At 43.1% G+C, this 17187-nt stretch overlaps 1 protein-coding gene across 1 annotated transcript in view; it reads right to left on the reverse strand.

Moving 5' to 3' along the window:
• The window catches only part of LOC143215346 (uncharacterized), a 106708-nt gene that overhangs the window by 71351 nt on the left and 18170 nt on the right, over positions 1 to 17187 (reverse strand). The window contains exons 3-5 of the mRNA XM_076437425.1: positions 15522 to 15656; positions 14192 to 14649; positions 10728 to 14035 (exon numbers count right to left, since the gene is read on the reverse strand). Of these exons, the coding sequence (XP_076293540.1) occupies positions 13240 to 14035; positions 14192 to 14649; positions 15522 to 15656 (1389 nt within the window). The 3' untranslated portion in view covers positions 10728 to 13239. The remainder of the gene's footprint in view (positions 1 to 10727; positions 14036 to 14191; positions 14650 to 15521; positions 15657 to 17187) is intronic.

The following is a 17187-nucleotide window of genomic DNA, read 5'->3' on the forward strand; positions in this document are numbered from 1 at the left end:
CAAATCGAATATTATTCCCGGTCGCCGAGAAAACGTGCACGCATACCGAACCCCCGAAATCTCTCTGGACGTCTTGTCTTCCCGGTTCGAGTCGCCGTATTGTGGACAGCCATTTATGCGGCAGGAAACCATAAACATCGAGTGCAAGCCACTGGTTCGTATCGGTAATCGCAATCCTTTTAAACGGCGGCAATCACTGTGTACAATTTTGAGTGTGCAGGGTGTATTTAGGTAGCGATCAAACAATTTTTTAACGTTTAGTAATTATAATTGTTATTACGATCATTGTTCACGAATTTAGGAATATATGAATTCATCGGTGTAGACATTGAACTAATTCTCTCAGTGCTACATCAATTTTTTACCAGTCTGACAATTACACAGCAGGAGACAGGCTAAATTGAGAAAATGAGGAGCAGATGGCTAAAACCAATTAGGCGCCATGTTGATGGATGATCTTCTGGATCTACTAGATTGTAGTCGGCGTCATTATTATTTGTACAATGTCTACGACTTCCAGTTGAAGAAGACTGAATTTCGAACTTTGAATTTGAAAAAATATGTATATCCAAGAAGCATAAACAAAATCAACGAAGCTCGAAGTTTGCAATTTTGACGAGCTGCCGAGGGGTTTGGAAATTGACGTAGAATTTTCCGAGAACGGTGTCGACAAACTGTTGAGAGGGGATTAAGGGAGGGATCGAAAACGCGCGTTCGATCCTCGCGATTTTCTTGTCGCGGCCGCGAACAACCTTGACGCGGAAGCCATATTTCGAGGCGCGGTGTGTAAAGGCTTCGTGTCTCCGCACACTTGTACGATTCGTCCAATTACATTAGCCCGACTGCCTGTTTAAACTGTGACATGCAAACAGCCGCGGAAAAAACGGGCACAGAAACAAGAAACGCTGACGAATCGCGGGACTGCAAACAGTCCGCGACGATTACTCGTCTAACAAGTGAGGAGTTGAGTCGCTTTCGCTCCGTTGACCCCCGCCGGCACTCGGATCAAGAATTGATCCAAGTAGCCTTTCCATCTTCCCAATCCTGCTGCGACCACCTACTTCTTACACTGATAGCTTATTATATTCCTACCCTTCTGTCGTTGTCTTAACTTTCCCCGGGGGACGATGTCTGTGCTTCCAAACTTTCAAAGTTGTTAATTATATCCTTATATCGATCGTATTTATTTGTTAATATTAAACAGAGGTGGGCATTATTTGGCGAAAAAAATATTTGAAATACTATTTAATATTTTAGATTTTATTTTGCTTAAAGAAAATAGTATTTTATTTGAACAATCTGAACCTCGAAATAAAATATTTCTATTTGAACAATCTGAACCTCGAAATACTGTAACGCATCATCGCTTTCATCGACCGATGATTATCTCCTAGGGTTAGAGACTGCTATCAACAGGTCTAGATCATCAACAGACCGTGTACAACATCTGTCAAACGGACCGAAAATTAAGCTAAAAACCTATTATCGATAATCGTAGCTCGACCGATCGAGACAAGCTTTTCCATCATCGGCGATCGAGGCACAGCTCGCGGTTGTCGTTTCCATTTCTAATCAGAAGCGAACTCTAAATCACAGTTGCTATCTTATCGGCGGCGTCCATTTTACAGGATCGTAAATAGACGGAAGCAGAAACGTCCACGTGGTCCCCTTCGCTCGGGGCCGTAAATTATTTAAGCTCTCGTAATAATGAGCGAGCGAGTTATGACCAGATAAGACTCGACTCAGACTAACGCGCTAGTTGTTACACCTCGGGAAGACGCTAACGAATCGGAGAGGACAACACGGCACCGGCGAGCGTCTGCTTTTTGCTCGAAGTATAGTTTGCCACTGGAGTCGGTTAGACCTTTAAAATCGGTTTCAGATTATTTGTTTTAGAATTGTTGAAATTGCGAAGACTGTATCGTAGGATATGTACAGTGAGTGTACAAAGTATTCGTACACCTTTTAAAAACTAATAACCTTTTTATAATTGTACCAAACGACCTGATTTTTTATAATCAATTATAAGCATTGATTTACGAAATGATATGAAAAAAGGATTTTTGAGAAATTATAATTTACAAGATTACATGCAAAAATAAAAAAAGGCATTTTTTAAAACTTCTTTATTTTGGGCCCTTAAGGAAAATTTAAAAAATATATTTTGTAGATTTATAGTAGTTACACACATGCTGAAAATTTCCTCGAGATCGATCAGCATACACACGAGCTACAAGCGGTTAAAAATGGTGAAAATCGTAGTTTTACACAACTTTTGATCAGTTTCTGCTTAAAATTCACAGAATTGTACATCTTTCTATGGTTGTCGTTTTTTCCTCCGTCAGCCGATTTCGATGAAATTTTCAGTATGTGTATAACCAACATAGATCTACAAACAGATATTTTATATTTTCACATTAAGGGCCCAAATAAAAAAGTTTTAAAAATTGCCTTTTTTATTTTTGCATGTAACCTTGTAAATTATAATTTTTTGAAAATCTTTTTTGCATATTATTTCGTAAACCAATGCTTCTAATTGATTGTAAAAAGATCAGGTTGTTCGGTACAATTATAAAAAAGTTTTCTTTATTAAATTAGTTTTTAAAAGGTGTACGAATACTTTGAACACTCACGGTACATACATACATGAACATAAATTCGTTCGGTTAGCTTCAACAACTTCTTTTCATTTATTAACCCAGTAAACTGAGGCGTCAAAAATCATATAAAATTGAAAATGGTCAGCACATCACCGAATAAAACTTCCTAAACACAGTGAAAAATGTCGTTCATTTTCCCTTGGGGAAACGAAATTTCGAGCAACCTAATAAAATAGAATTGCAAGATAGAGAATCAGCGAGCCAGAATGTGGCAATCGAATGGACATTCTTGCGCTATGTGCTCGCTGAAAACTTTCTCGGCCGTCACCGAAACCGTTCAGAGTCGGTGATGGCCTGGTTCGTTCAACTTCGAACGAATCTGGCTGCTCCGAGCGATTCACGAGGACCTGGTTCCGATGGTCCACGACGACTTCGAGTCATTCAGAAGAGATTCATTCAGTGACCCGGCCGAGAGAGGGAGAATCGCTACCAAAATGAGGCGAGTGTCGAGGAGCCACTAACAGTCGAGATTACGCGGCGATAGCGGGCGGATTTCAATCGGAACGCGAGCCTACCTCCTGTTTTATCGATCTTATCGGGCCGAGATCGAAGGAACTGAGTCATCGATCAATTTGTATCGTTCCCCGAAAGACACAGTTCAACCTCGGTAACTCAAAAAGTTACAAAGTTCCGTTAAGATTTTTTAGTAAAAAGTTATTGAGATTAATTTTACAGAAACATCGAATTTGTTGAATTGAACGTTATACCCTTTTCTTCATTTCTTATATTTTTGATTTTGTAATTAACAGGTCTGAGGAGAATAAACGAGATTGTGAAATGCATATTTCTTGTGTGAAAATCGACGGTCTACGTGTTTCTGTTCAGTTATCGGTCTTATAAGGTTTAATGGAATTTTTGTGGATTGATATTCTCGTGCTAAGCTAGATGAATAATTTCGATGATCCCGTGCGTCTTTGCAGATGATGGACGTTTTAGTAATATTTGATATTGTGCTAAATATTCATCGCGCGCGAGCCAATGTCGTCAAACAAACGACCAGGTGAGACGGTCGTAAAAATGGAGTGGATGTAAATGACACTGTGCCAAGCTTTTAAGATCGGATATCGAAATATCCTCTGCTTCCTCTCGCCAGATGTTAGACGCTTCCGGTTCTGACCCCTATATGGGATAATCCCACCGATTGTCCAGGATTAATTAAAAAGCCTCCTTCTCGGTGAAATTTATGGACAGCAGCTTCGACAACGAATGATATTCTTTTGCGATTTAATATTTAATTAGTGTTTGTAACATGACAATGTAGAATGTGTTTTTATTGGCCGAAATGTTTACAATCATATAGAAAATTAATTTTTCCTAATTTTAAGCCTAGTGTTAATTAAGACAGAAAATCGTAGATAATGATCCATGCGTGACTTATGAGATTAAGTGCGATCTCGGAAATCAGGTCTCGCTAATTAACGGTATCGCCCCACAGATAACCGCAGACTGCTTCTTGCAAAACGAAGCCGATAAGACGTAGCTGCTTTTTGCCGAAATGTTGCAATATTTCTCAAATCGCAAATACGAAAACTATGTACTCTGGTAAAAATTTTCAAAACGGCGAAGATCCAAAGAAAAATCGATTTTTGTTTGATCAAAAGTGAAAAACCTTGGGGGAAGACTGGTGGCGGTGCGGCGGCGAAGGTAGCGATTGGCGAGCGGCACTCTAATCGATAAAATGGTGGCTGGCCTGCGAGAAAATGTGTCCCTAGGAGACCGGCGTGGCTGGCACCGCGTGTCGGGGCCGTTCGAAATCGGGATCGAAATCGGGATCGAAATCGGGATCGAAATCGGGATCGAGCGATCGGGATCAGCGATCGGACGGTGGGCATGGCGTTTGGGTCGCGCGCGCTGCGAGGTCAGAAGCGAGGAAAGAGAAGGCAGGGCTTGTCGTTTCGCCGCAAACCCGAAAATATCCATGTTGACCGGTATGTTGAAACCTGGCATAAGCTTTGGCCAGCTGCCAGAAGAGCGGCACTCGGTTGGAGGCCAACGCCAGGCCAGAGGCGACCGGCCTCGCCGCACTGAAACGTCCTCTAGGCCTCAGAGGAAAAAAGAGACCGTGGACCGCGGCTCAAGTTGAAGACCGCTCGAGTGACACTCCTTCGGAAATCGATCATCCTCAACACACCATACGATCCGAGCCTCCTGATGCGTTGCTGTGCGGTGGCCATGTTGAATTTCGTCGGTCGCAAAGTAAAACCGAGGTTAGGGTCGCTCGAAGTGGGTCTTTTCTGACAAAAGATACAACGACAACCAATCAACGCTAATTCTACACAAGAAGATGGTTACTTTCAACTATAGTTGGAGCTAGACGTTTTAGAATTTGTAGAAGAATTTGAAAATTGTCCCTCCCTAATCATTCATCAGCTCACACAAGAAGGGAATAGCGCGAACCAAATCACTTTTCTTGAAAAAGAATACGATTTTTTTGGAGGAGACACGCCCAGTTGGGTAACTCTATACTAATTACCGACAACCATACCCGTCCACGAGTCTGCTATTGAAGAAGTAAAACAGGTCGAAAGAGAAATCCGTTTCCTAAAAGTCTAGTTCGGCCTAATCATTTCTAATAAGTAGCAAGTTCTCTTGAACTGACGTTTAGGAAAGGGAGAATGATTGCAGGCAAATAACAAGGACAGGTTACACTCTGCCACATTCCTCGAGAATCTCTAAAACAGCCTAAGCAAGGAACTACGTCCAGAGGAAATCATTTACTGGCCATATCATTATAGCAGAGACATAAATCTCTCAAAAATTGAGAGAGATCCTAAATCTTTCAGAATCTTCTTCTTCTTGAAGATAAAAATTTTCCGAAAATAAGGTTCAAAGTGTTCTCCTCCTGTTTCAAGATAGAAAGCTAGTTGATTAACGGCTGACACAACCAATCAACATCCCTTAGCACCGATAACGCGCTGCGTGTTTTTCGGACCTCGGAAAAAACAGATATATCTCAGATGGCAAGATAGATAACTTAAATGTCAGCTCGTTGAAAACACCGGTTAGCGGTTAGGCGGGTTCGAATAGGAGAGCCGAGATCCGAGAGAACCGGGTAGCTCAAATTAAACATCAGTCACTTGACCTTTTCTTGGAGAAGAAATCGACCCGCTCCAGGTCTTTCGATGATAACTACCGAAAGACGTTAGCGGACTCTCTGTAGAATAAGGAAAGGAACCCTGTGGAACTGTCTGTTTGGGGATCACTCGAATGTCCGTTTACCGGACGGAGGGCCTTTCAAACTAATTATTTCAAACCCCGCTCTACCATCTCGCCGAGTCCCATTTTCTTCAATCTTCGCGGAGGTTCTCGGGCATAGGCGTTTGAACGACTTATTCCTGCCAAGCAAAAAGAAAGATCCAACAGTAGGGGGGCCGAAACCAGTCAAGAGAACACGGCCGTCAATCAGTCCTTGGGAAAAGAGACCGCACGTCGCTCAAGTTAACCCCTTACGTGCCACGTGGATCATTAAGTTAGTAGACGCGCGTTCCTCGGCTGGTTCTTGCTCGCGAGAACAAGAAAAAGCAAAGGTGTCGCGCGCACGACTTCACACGCAGGCGTCCAATGTTTTTAAACAGGTTTACGAGGCTGCCCGCAGAAACACGAGTTTAGAACCTCCTCCTAAGGAAAAGGTTGACCCTACCGTCGCCTTGACAGACGGCACCGGGACCATTAATTACCCCGGGCAACTTCGAAAGCCGAGAAACGAAGAAACCGTATACTTCTTTCTCTAACCCGAGACGCATTTATTTACTAATTTCTAGCGGGCCGACCCGGCCGGCAGAACTTGTACCCCGGCGGACCTGTATCTCAATAATTAATTCGCCGACATTTATGCTAATTCATTCGAAACTGCCGCGAAGAAAATGAACACGGTTTTTGCCGGTGTCGTATAAACCCGACCCTATGACTCGACGCGAGCTGAGGTTCGCGTAGCTTGTTTAATTCTGCTGGTTCAGAGACTCTGTGCCAGAATGTTTAAATATTCTTCAGATCGCTTTACATACTTTATTTTGGAATTTTTCAACGACTCGGTAGAATCGTCGGGAATCTAGCGAAGCATTTGTTGCGCCTGTTGTGGCTTTTGTTGTAAGGTGTACTTGTGGTTTGAAAAGTATTAATTATTTGATTGGCCACTAAATGTTCTTTTAGCATCGATTGATCAGAGTATATTGCGTCTGTTATGGGTTCGCCGGATTACCAGATAAAATTTAAAGACGTGTCACGTGTGCACGGTTCAAAAAATCTCATTTTATCGACCGATGATACGAATCGCTGATACGCGAGTGAACCTAGAAGCAATCTTGTTTAGAAGCAACCATTAAACTACGAGAGCAATCGTACGCGGCTCCGTTCGATAGCGCAGGCTCGCCAGAAAATTACCCACCGCCACATTTTTAATCATTCGTTGACCTTTTAACTGGCCAAGCCGAGTTAACTAGTCTCTCTTCAGTGATAAACTGAATAGGACGAAGTTTGTAATGTCGTTAGGGGAACATTTTATCTAATAGCGGCTTTTAATGAGCTCGTTCTAGACCGTTTTTCCGGAGACGCTTTATAATCGTTCATAGAGAATCTGTGGCCCGAGAGGAGGATTTTTTTACAGGCTCGAACACTTCCTTTTAGCTTCGTAGAAGGTACAGAGCTCCGTATAATTTGTCTTGAACGACCTGCATATTATTAAGCGACGAAATTAGGAATTGCTGGATGAATAAGAGCTATGCTTGAATGTACAGTAGTTAATTCGATAGTAGAACTGGATCGACAAGGAATCGTAAGCGCAAGCATCAAAATATGTATATTGATAACGATAGTAGACTCGGACTTACTGTATAGTTATCTTAATAACCTGTCTCATTCACAAGGCGTGATATCTACGGCTAAAATAATATCGTTACAAAATAAACAGAGATAATTCGTTTAAAACACATGACGGCCAATACGCTTTCGAAAATAGACTTGACGGAAGAGTTTCGAACGCTATTAATTTATTCGATAATATATCGCTCCGAAATATTCCTGCTGATATACTACGACACGCTAAACGAAATCGGAAATATTCGTCGGCAAATACTAATGAAAAATATGAGAAACCGAAAGTTAAAAATGGTTGTATGAAATTAAACAGTAGTCACGAAAAAGCATCACTGCACACAATGGACTATAAAATAAAAAGAAAACTGTCGCAGAAAATGCGATAAAAATAACGCAAATTATTTTCCTCGCTTTATGAATAAATGCATCGTTTTATTGCGCAAAATGAAACAGTAGAAATGTATAATGTAGCATAAAATTAAGAAATCTGGCGCAGATAAATGGAATGAAATAACACGAATATTTTTCTTGGTGTCTGTGTCGTTTTATTGTTTAAAACTAATCGGTGGAAATGGAAGAGTATCAATGCATAATGCGAATCCAACGATCCAGCGCCGCGATACTCGTGTCCGCAAATTAATTAAGAAATGGCTGCGAGCGCGGCCATAATTACGCCCGGCAAAACAACTCGTTAAACGGCAAACACTTTTTGTACGAGGAAAATGACGCACACTAATCGTTCGATGTCACCTTATAATGAAACCTATTCCGTCGCGAACGCCGTATGAAACTGGTTGCAAAGTTGAATGGGAAGTAAGCCATTACGTTGAGTCAGGGAACTGTCCTTAATTTACCATCTCTACGTTTCGACTTATTACCCGAACACCATCGAAATAATTACCGGCCCGATGTTCCATTCGACTCCATTTTATGCGGCGAATCAACGGCCACGTGTTCCCCTTCGTGTTTTGCGCCGAGGCGAATTTTTCCAATTTTATACTACTGAACAGAATCACGCTGAAGACTTTCACGAACTCCAAAATTTGTACTAATCGACAGCTGTTTTATTACCCAATAAGTGCAAAATAAAATATATTTAGCGGATTTAAATTGCAGGTACCTTCTGTTGCACTATTGGTGAAGGATTGCATTCCGAATTTTTGGAGGTCTGTGCAAATTTTCCGCATTTTTCTTCTGTTTTAAATGAAGGGGTAGAGATAAAATAGCAGAGGCGAAGAAAAAAAGAAGTATTCTGACCACGTTTCCATGATTTTTTGCCTGTGTGGAGTGGCACGATTGTGCAGAACACAATTACCTGAAGTGGACTCGAACCTTGTTCCGCAGATAATGCAGCTCGACAATAAAGCCGAATTTATTATTTCTCGATACGACGAAAATAACCTTTCTATCGCAATCGGCCTTCTACATAAATATTTTAGAAAACTGAGATAATGATAAACGTTCGGCAGTGCTTCCGTGAAATGGTTAGCTCGACGCGGTGTTTAAATTAATCTCTGAAAGAACATAATCATTAATCGAAACTTCCTCTAATTTTAATAAATTGTAAATAATTGATGTTAAGTCTACATACTACAATAAACCTAATTGTATTCTCTACGGGCAATTAATCACCAGAAAAATATTTCCAGTGTTCCGATATAACGGAGCACGTTGCTTAAGGATCATTATTGCAAGACATAACCGCAACCCTTGCCCAGCCTACAACAATACAGTGCGATCTTGCAATTTTTCGTAAATGCCGTTAAACGTGCTTTAAACCATTATTCGAGGCTACGCGTCAATTATACGAGCCTATTACGCCTGTAATTCCAATTTACGGGACCGACTGACGTAAAACTACTAACGTATCATTTCAAGTACCATCGACGAGCTACGAACTAAAATAAATAACTACGAAAACATAGTAATACACTTTCGGCCCTCGCGTCCCCGCCCCGCGCCGTCTTCTAGATAAAACAATGAGATCTTCGAGAGGCTCTCAGTGTCAATTACAACAATAGAGACTTTAGATTAATTTAATCGAGGGGGATACTCCAAAAATTCACGAAAAGTTTTGACACTGACGAGTTTTAGAAGCTAGAACTGAAATGAAGAATTGATTTTCTATCATCAATTAAATGTATATATTTTGGCAATTTTCATAGAAAAAAAATCCTGCTTTCCTCCACAGTACTCTAACCCCCCAGCACGCTGAACATCCATAAAACAGCGTATCCGGAGGGCTGAACTAATTCATGGTACGTGCTGCTACTCCTTATATCAGGGAAGGAGTAGAAGAACATGATAGACATTGTCATTTCCCCCGTAATTCCTGTCATGTCGCAGACAGCATCGTCAAACACCCATGTCGCCTATGGTCGACATGCGCACTGATCGTGTTAACACACTATCACATGGCATTAACAGAGCGCTGATTCCATGGTCAAATCGGAAAGGTTAGTATACCGCTCGGCTGGTCGGCCGTATTGAGCCGAGCCGAGCCGAGACGAGGCGAGGGTACGGAGCGCCCGAATGCAGGTTGAGTATAAGTGAAAGTGAGGTTAGGTTTGGTCGCGCATCACGTGGTGCACCACGGGGTCCAAACGAGGTTAATCGAGAGGACCGAGAGGACCGAGCGCCGGCGCAACCAATCAACACAAATGTGCTGGCCACTCTGTTCTCCTCTATTCCTCCCTTGAATTGCTCCGATATTAAACGCAATTTACAAAACGCTCTACGGTAGCTATCATTTCCGCGACCTGTCCGCGGCGTGGTCCGCGTGCGTGCACGCGTCGTATACGTCATCGACGTGCAAAAAAAGGCCGTCGTTGCGAACGTTAGAAGGAAAATTCCAACGTCACCGACGACGGTCTTGGGACGGTCGTGTGACCGACTGGGAATATCGAATGACACCGAGAGAGTACACGCACGCGGGGGGTCAAGAGAGAGAGAGAGAGAGAGTGGGTGTAGGGAGGAGAAAATGGGGAAAAAAATCATGTTTCGTATTCCTTCGACGGCCGCTAGTCAGCGCTGAAGTAGTATTTGCGCGAATTTCGAAGAATAAAGCAAGAATGCGTGTTCTAGAAGACGATTTAGCGCGCGGGGCTTGGGAGGGGGCGGGCCGGGGGGTGTGTGGAGGGAGGGAGGGATGTATATTGAGCCCGCGTCAAGAAGAGCATTCTAAAGATACTCGGGCCGCGTTTTGTGAATCGGGAATCGTGTTTCCCGGTGGTGGGCCTTTGCCACGATACTCACCGATCAGTGGAAAGATACTCGGCTGGTCCAGTAGCGACTTGAGGCTGTTTTCAACGAGGATGGGAGAAGAACGGTCCTTGTCACTCATTTCACGCACTGCGCCACGAAGCCACACGTTCCGAGGTACACACGCACACCAACTACGTTCGTATACGGGAGTAACACCGCGGGCGCGAGAGGGACAGAGATAGGTTGAGAGAGCGAGAGGCGTGTATCGGGCGGCTCTTTTATTGTATGCGTGCACGCGAAACTGTGGTGCGAACGTCCACACCAGAATGAGAGGTCGCGCGAGTGAAACAGAGAGAGAAAGAGATGGAACAGGGGCACACACGCGGACAACCGTGCAATAACAGGCGAGACACCGTGCGACGATGGGAACCGATTGTGCCTCCCGTGGGACACGATCGAACGACGTTCTTCCAGACCGGCAGAGAGAAAAGGCGCCCGCACCCGAACCTCTCACCTCGTCACGCTGTTCAAACTATCACCCGAGACGGTCGCGGCCCGTTCGAACACTCTGGCCACGTTAAAATAAACGCGGAGCGCCTACCCTGTGCACGGTGCTCTTGAAAATCAATCTAAAAGTGGCTCGGCTGGTGGCGCAATCTCCTGGCTACCCTCTGGACCGACTCGCGGACAAGTGAACGACGCCTGCCGTACTGATAACGAGCGCTGTCTTTGCTTTCGCCTTATCGCGATGCGCGCGCATACCACCGGATTCCCTCCACCACGCCCCCCATCTGTCAGCCGTTTGCAAAAGTTCGTCGGTTCGCAAACATCCTACAAGTCACAACTGACAGTTTTGCTTCCCTTGTCAGAGATTTCGACATTTCGGGAATCGCTCGCCAATCCTCGACTTTATCCGTCACAGAGCCGTAACCTTACTTTCGTTATGGTGCGTCGATAGAAAAGCTATGTTACCGACGATATTATCGGATCAACACATGACCAGTTCGAAAATGAAAAACTCTTTCTGTTTTCATTTAGTCCGATCGATGGTACACGATTTGCTAACTTCGCGTCAGCTCACTACGAGATTAGGTCGACAATTTTTAATTTTTTTCACAGAGACGGAAAATTATAACTTGGAGATGGGTGAAGGTCGTGGAGAGTACCGGTTAGACACACTGATTAACACGGACATGTATAATTCTAGTTTTAATTGCAAGCATCTAGCCGAATGTAACCAGTTCACTGTTTGTTCTTGAAAAAATACATTCTACATGCTTTTTTATCTGTATCAAATTCTTCATTATCTCTAATATGAAAAGTAACAATGTAAACACGTATCGTACTTTGACAAGCAACAACGCAATACATACCACGTTTAAATATTAAAATGATACATTTTTCAACAGCATTCAGATAATTACGCATACATCTCTAAAATTTGCCCTTTCGTTCTAGTCTGAAGTTTAAAAAAGTGTGACTCACCGAATACATTCTGCCTCTTTTGTTGTCAATTGCACAAGTACGGTTTATATGACAATTACATTAAAAATTCAACGAATCTTTGCGATTTTCTCTCAACACTTTTCGATAAATGAACTGTGCACCTCCAAGGACGCGCATCATTCGAACCTTAGACCATAAAGTATATATGGTCTGAGATTCGAAAAATCACCCCGCGTTTCGATTTTCCGAATGATTTCGATAATCGCGCATTTCGATTATTTCGACAGCATTATCGATATTTTGATTCAATCAATTGAACGAATAAATTGATTAAATTCTTTGAACAGAATTAGTATAATAAAGATATAAATGATTCAATCCGAAAACGCTGTAATTAATATTAGAAAAATAAGCTGGAAATTTCGCGATTTGTGTTACAAAGTTTTCCAGGGTTTGAACTGTACGTCACTCTTTTATGTACAAAGTACAAAGCTTACAAGGTGATCATTTACAATGAGTCGTTTATTTCAATTCGAAGGACATGAAAGAACGATAAGCGTGTGTGTTTCGTTAACAATTCTTCTTTCGTCAAATATCAACTTACAAAAGCAGCTCACATGAAGTACGAATTGCTTAGTAGCATGCTTAACATCTTACAGTATAGTTGAACATTATTTTTGGTTTTTCATGGATGTCGATCGTATGTATAATATGCATACTTAATAGAAATTATAGAAAATATTTTGCACCTAATTAACATTAATTATTATACTTCTTTTGCTATTCTGTACGTTAGGTATTAGCTAACAAAGCTTTGAACAAGTTTATATATCCTACATTGTGTTTATCAGCCTGCTTGCAAAATATAAACATCAGAAAACCTGTTGACTCGAAGCACATAGTAAACGCATTACCTTGTTCTAAGTACTCTTGGCGAAAAGCAAACAAAATGCAGGGCGAATAGGCAGTATCTTGAACACAATATTTACAGGAAACTGTATTGTACCGGTATTCGATCGCATTCAACGTTCACTCGCTTAAAACTCATTGAATATCAATGTATCCGATATATATTCACTAGATGCTTTCATTTAGAAATTAAGTTACACCCATGCTCTCAAACCCAAACGCTCAGAGATTCGGTATTGGTTTGCGAGGAGGCGAAACTACGTCTCTGCTGCTTCAGCAGGCTTTTGAGTTCAGCTGGAGTGGAGGACCATCTGCGGTGCCTAGCCTTGTCCACAGGTATTTCAGGGAGGCCGATCTCCGTGTGGCAACCCTTGATCGGTGAGAGCGACAGAACACCGGGTAAACCAATTTCTTGAAACGAACTCATAGAGGAGAATCCACTCTCATCCTCCACGCTGCTCACACTAAAAGCTGGCTTAGACTTGGAATATCTCTCCTTCTCCTTCTTCTCAATCTTTCTGGTAGATTTATTTGGCGTAGAAGTTGGAGTAAACATGAACGTATTGACATTCTCTGGCAGTGAAACATTGATGGAACTATGAGCTAGAAGAGCATCCTCCTCCTCGGTGGTTTTGCTACTTCCCGAGTTGAGCGACGTGGCATCGATGGACATTCTAACACCCGGAAGAAGACTCTGTAAGCTCCGTTCAGTCTCCGCGACATGAGACAACGATTTCATGAAACACGTTCTACCATCACTCTCCACTCCTCTCGATTCGTTCCCGTGGTCACAGCTGCGACGACGTGCGTAACTGACCGCCTCCTGTACTGTCGTCGAGTTGACAAAACTATTGTTTTGCAGGGACAGCGATACCTCGTTGTTGTGACTGTTGTGTCGGCCGTGATCTACCGGCGAGGGAGAGGACTCTGTATTATCGACTGGCGTGTACCTCGTTAGATCAGGCTCCCTCATGGATAGCAGCGACTGAACCGTTCTCATTAATCTGCAAAGAGTCACAGCGTTAATACGATCTGATATCATCGAGCTACTTTTATGGTAATTGAGCAAAAGGTAAACATTTGGAAAACATCAGGTGATCCAAAGGTTTTATTGATTGGAAATTGAGTGGTGATAGCTAAGAACAGCTGAGAATAGGTACCTGAATGCTTCTTGCGACAGCTTCTGAGGTGGTACATCGTTAGGGTTCATCTCCTGCTGCTTGGGCCTTTTATAGGCCACTGCGTCGTACGATTTATTGAGATCATTGGATTTGTTGCGCGGTGGCGTGCAATGCACTGGGTCGTTCCTGCGCAGCACTGACCAGGTGAAGTCTCGGTGGCCAGTAGTGCAGGGTGAGATCTGCGTGACGGATTTCGCCCTGGCGAAGCGGGACGAGTCCGAGGATGAGGAAGATGAGGACGTCGTAGAGGCGCCACGATTCGGCGAGGAGTCGTCGTGCACCGTGTGGACGCTTCTGCTCCGAGGGACTCGTCCGGTCGAACCTTTGTCCTTGAGACTACTCTTCTCGTGAAGAATATCCAAGCTTTTGCGGGCTCGGTCCAGGAAACGCACCACCTGCTCCATCAGTGAGCGGTACATCTGCCTGTTCGCGTCTACCTGCAATTTTGGAGTAAAATTGTTAGATGTTACGATATGCTATTTTTTTTAAATACTTATATAATATGAGGTATGTGCTAATCTAGGATCGCAAAAATGATTTTGTCCTTCCGAAGATCAAGAATGTAAACAAACTGGAATTTTCAAGTGGAACGAGACCTGCACGGCCAAGATCGGCCAAACCAGAGTAGAAGCGGGACCTCATTCCACTCGGTATTAGTCACATTAAAGGAGCAGTTTCTGCCGAAGATAGTGAAAGTGTTCTGCAGCTCGAAGAAAAAAATCGTAGGCCTTCGAGGTGTCGGGACACATCAGCGTCCGTGAGCTTCTGGTCACCCAACCAGAACTACCATACACGGAGAGGTTAAATTAATTAACACAGATGAGAAATATCTTCAGCAGATGCGCTAAGTGCATTTGCATCCTCGGGACTTTCGCCATAAAACGTCGGCGATCGAACTTTGATACTTCGAAGTGGCAAAAACACCAGACGCTGGAGTAGTTCTCCTTTCACGTACTACATTTTTCGAAAATAGGAATGCTCATTTTTGTTGGCACGACGATGGAATTGCTCTTATCCTCCAAGGACTACGATTTTTGGAAATGGGAATGTTCGATGAGTGTTTATTTGTTCTCCGATGAATCACTGATCTTTGGCGATAGTTGGTGTACTTGGGGTTCCCCGAACATCCTTAATATGGCGGTGTGTTTGGCAATGACAGGCCGACAAAGCGTTATCTCGACAAAATAATTCGGTGTCGACCGATCGAGGATTAAATAATCGGAACAAGGTAATCTGGTCGAGGGCATTACCAGCTTACCCGTGCGAGTCGAGCACATTAAACGATCGTCAGCCGCGATTACATACAAACCTGTTTCAGTTGCCATTGCAATGTTTCGATCTCCGTCTGCAGCACTACATTGTCGATCATTTGCGTGTGCGGCGTCCGATTTAGCGTCAGCGCATCCTGCAGCCTGTGATTCTCGTCGATCAACGACTGGTATTGCTGAAACAGAAACACAGAAATTAATCATCCACCCTCTGGTTATCTCCCGTTAACTATCTCCGTATTTTGCCACTCCTGAATGCCAACATTAATATTATAATAGATGAAACGACAAGATGTTGTAAACGTTTGTAGTGCAAACGACCTGCTAAGCACGTGTGCCTCGGTTAATTAAGATTTTTCGATTGGCGTGCTTATTGTTGGCACGCAAAGCGTCCGGTTTCTGGTACAACTTTCCTGGATGCAATAATTATTTTTAAAGGAAGAAAGAGGCACGATGGTGTGCGCACGCTTTGATACAAGGTTTCACCTTGCGTAGGAGATTCTCACACGGTGGAGTGAACACAAAACCAACGTTAGCAGAGCGTACGCTTATTTATATTGTACAACAATCTCTGCTCTCGTCTACCAATGGCCTCGAGTAATCTCACTTTTCATTTTCGAATTCCGTAACATTACAAAATTGAACTGAAATTGGTGGCAAATGTTCAAAATGATTAAATAATTTTTTTTAAAAAAAGAGCAGTCGAATATTCGTAACTGGGGCCATTTAGAGAATCAATTAAATACAAAAATAATAGCAAGGGAAAAAGGGCGACTCTAAGCTTGTTTTACGGAACCAATGGATGTGTCACCGCTTATGGCAGGTGCGCAAATAAGCATAAGCGTGCGCAGTCCATCGAACCCTCAAAATTACGGATGGGTCGCCATCTTGAACAAGCTATCGTGCCTCCGCGAAGAATTTTAATAGAACGAGCGCGAGTTTTCGTTATTCCAGTCACGCGGCTGTTATCGAACAAACAATTAACCATCGAACAGTTAGACGAGTTACTAATCGAAGCCCATTTAAGAGCGTGCGTGTCGACAATGCGGATCGTTCGAACAGTAGACGCCTGCTGTCTCTCTCCCTCCCCCTCTCTCTTTCTCTCTTTTCCTTTCTGTTTACAACAGCCGTTGGGCATTTGCATTTTTTCTTTCTCTCTCTCGCCTTTTCTTTTCGGTGCTCGTCCTTAAAGACGGGCATAAAGAACCCCTCGAAGAAACACGAGGTTTCTGACATTTCCATACAATGGCGGGAAAAAATACGGTACGAGTTGCGAGATATCCGGCGATGGGCCATGCTTGATAACGAAGCCAGGACGCGAGAGATGTTGAAAGAGTCGTGCGTTCATCGTTCGAATCGGTCTCCGCGTTCAATCTATCGCCCATCATTCAAATCGCGGGACAAAATTCTGTTCCTGACACACGCGTGTACCCACGGGACGTCGACAAAAAAATCCTCGGAACCGGAGAGAAAAGATACGATAGAAAAATTGGGGGATTTGGGAGGTGTTGCAAAATTTTCACTGCGAAACGGATTTTTAGATAACAATTCGTCGTTTGAACTACTTGACGGCGGAGAGGGGTTCCCGACATCCTACCTCAATGTTTTATAAAAATACTGATTCCACCATTTTATAAAACTGGATTGCCTTTTCCCAAGCCGTTGACACTAACGTAACAGCAACGAATTAAATCGTGGGAAAGGAGC

This window comes from Lasioglossum baleicum, chromosome 13 (genome assembly GCF_051020765.1).
Source record: "Lasioglossum baleicum chromosome 13, iyLasBale1, whole genome shotgun sequence".
NCBI lineage: Eukaryota > Metazoa > Arthropoda > Insecta > Hymenoptera > Halictidae > Lasioglossum > Lasioglossum baleicum.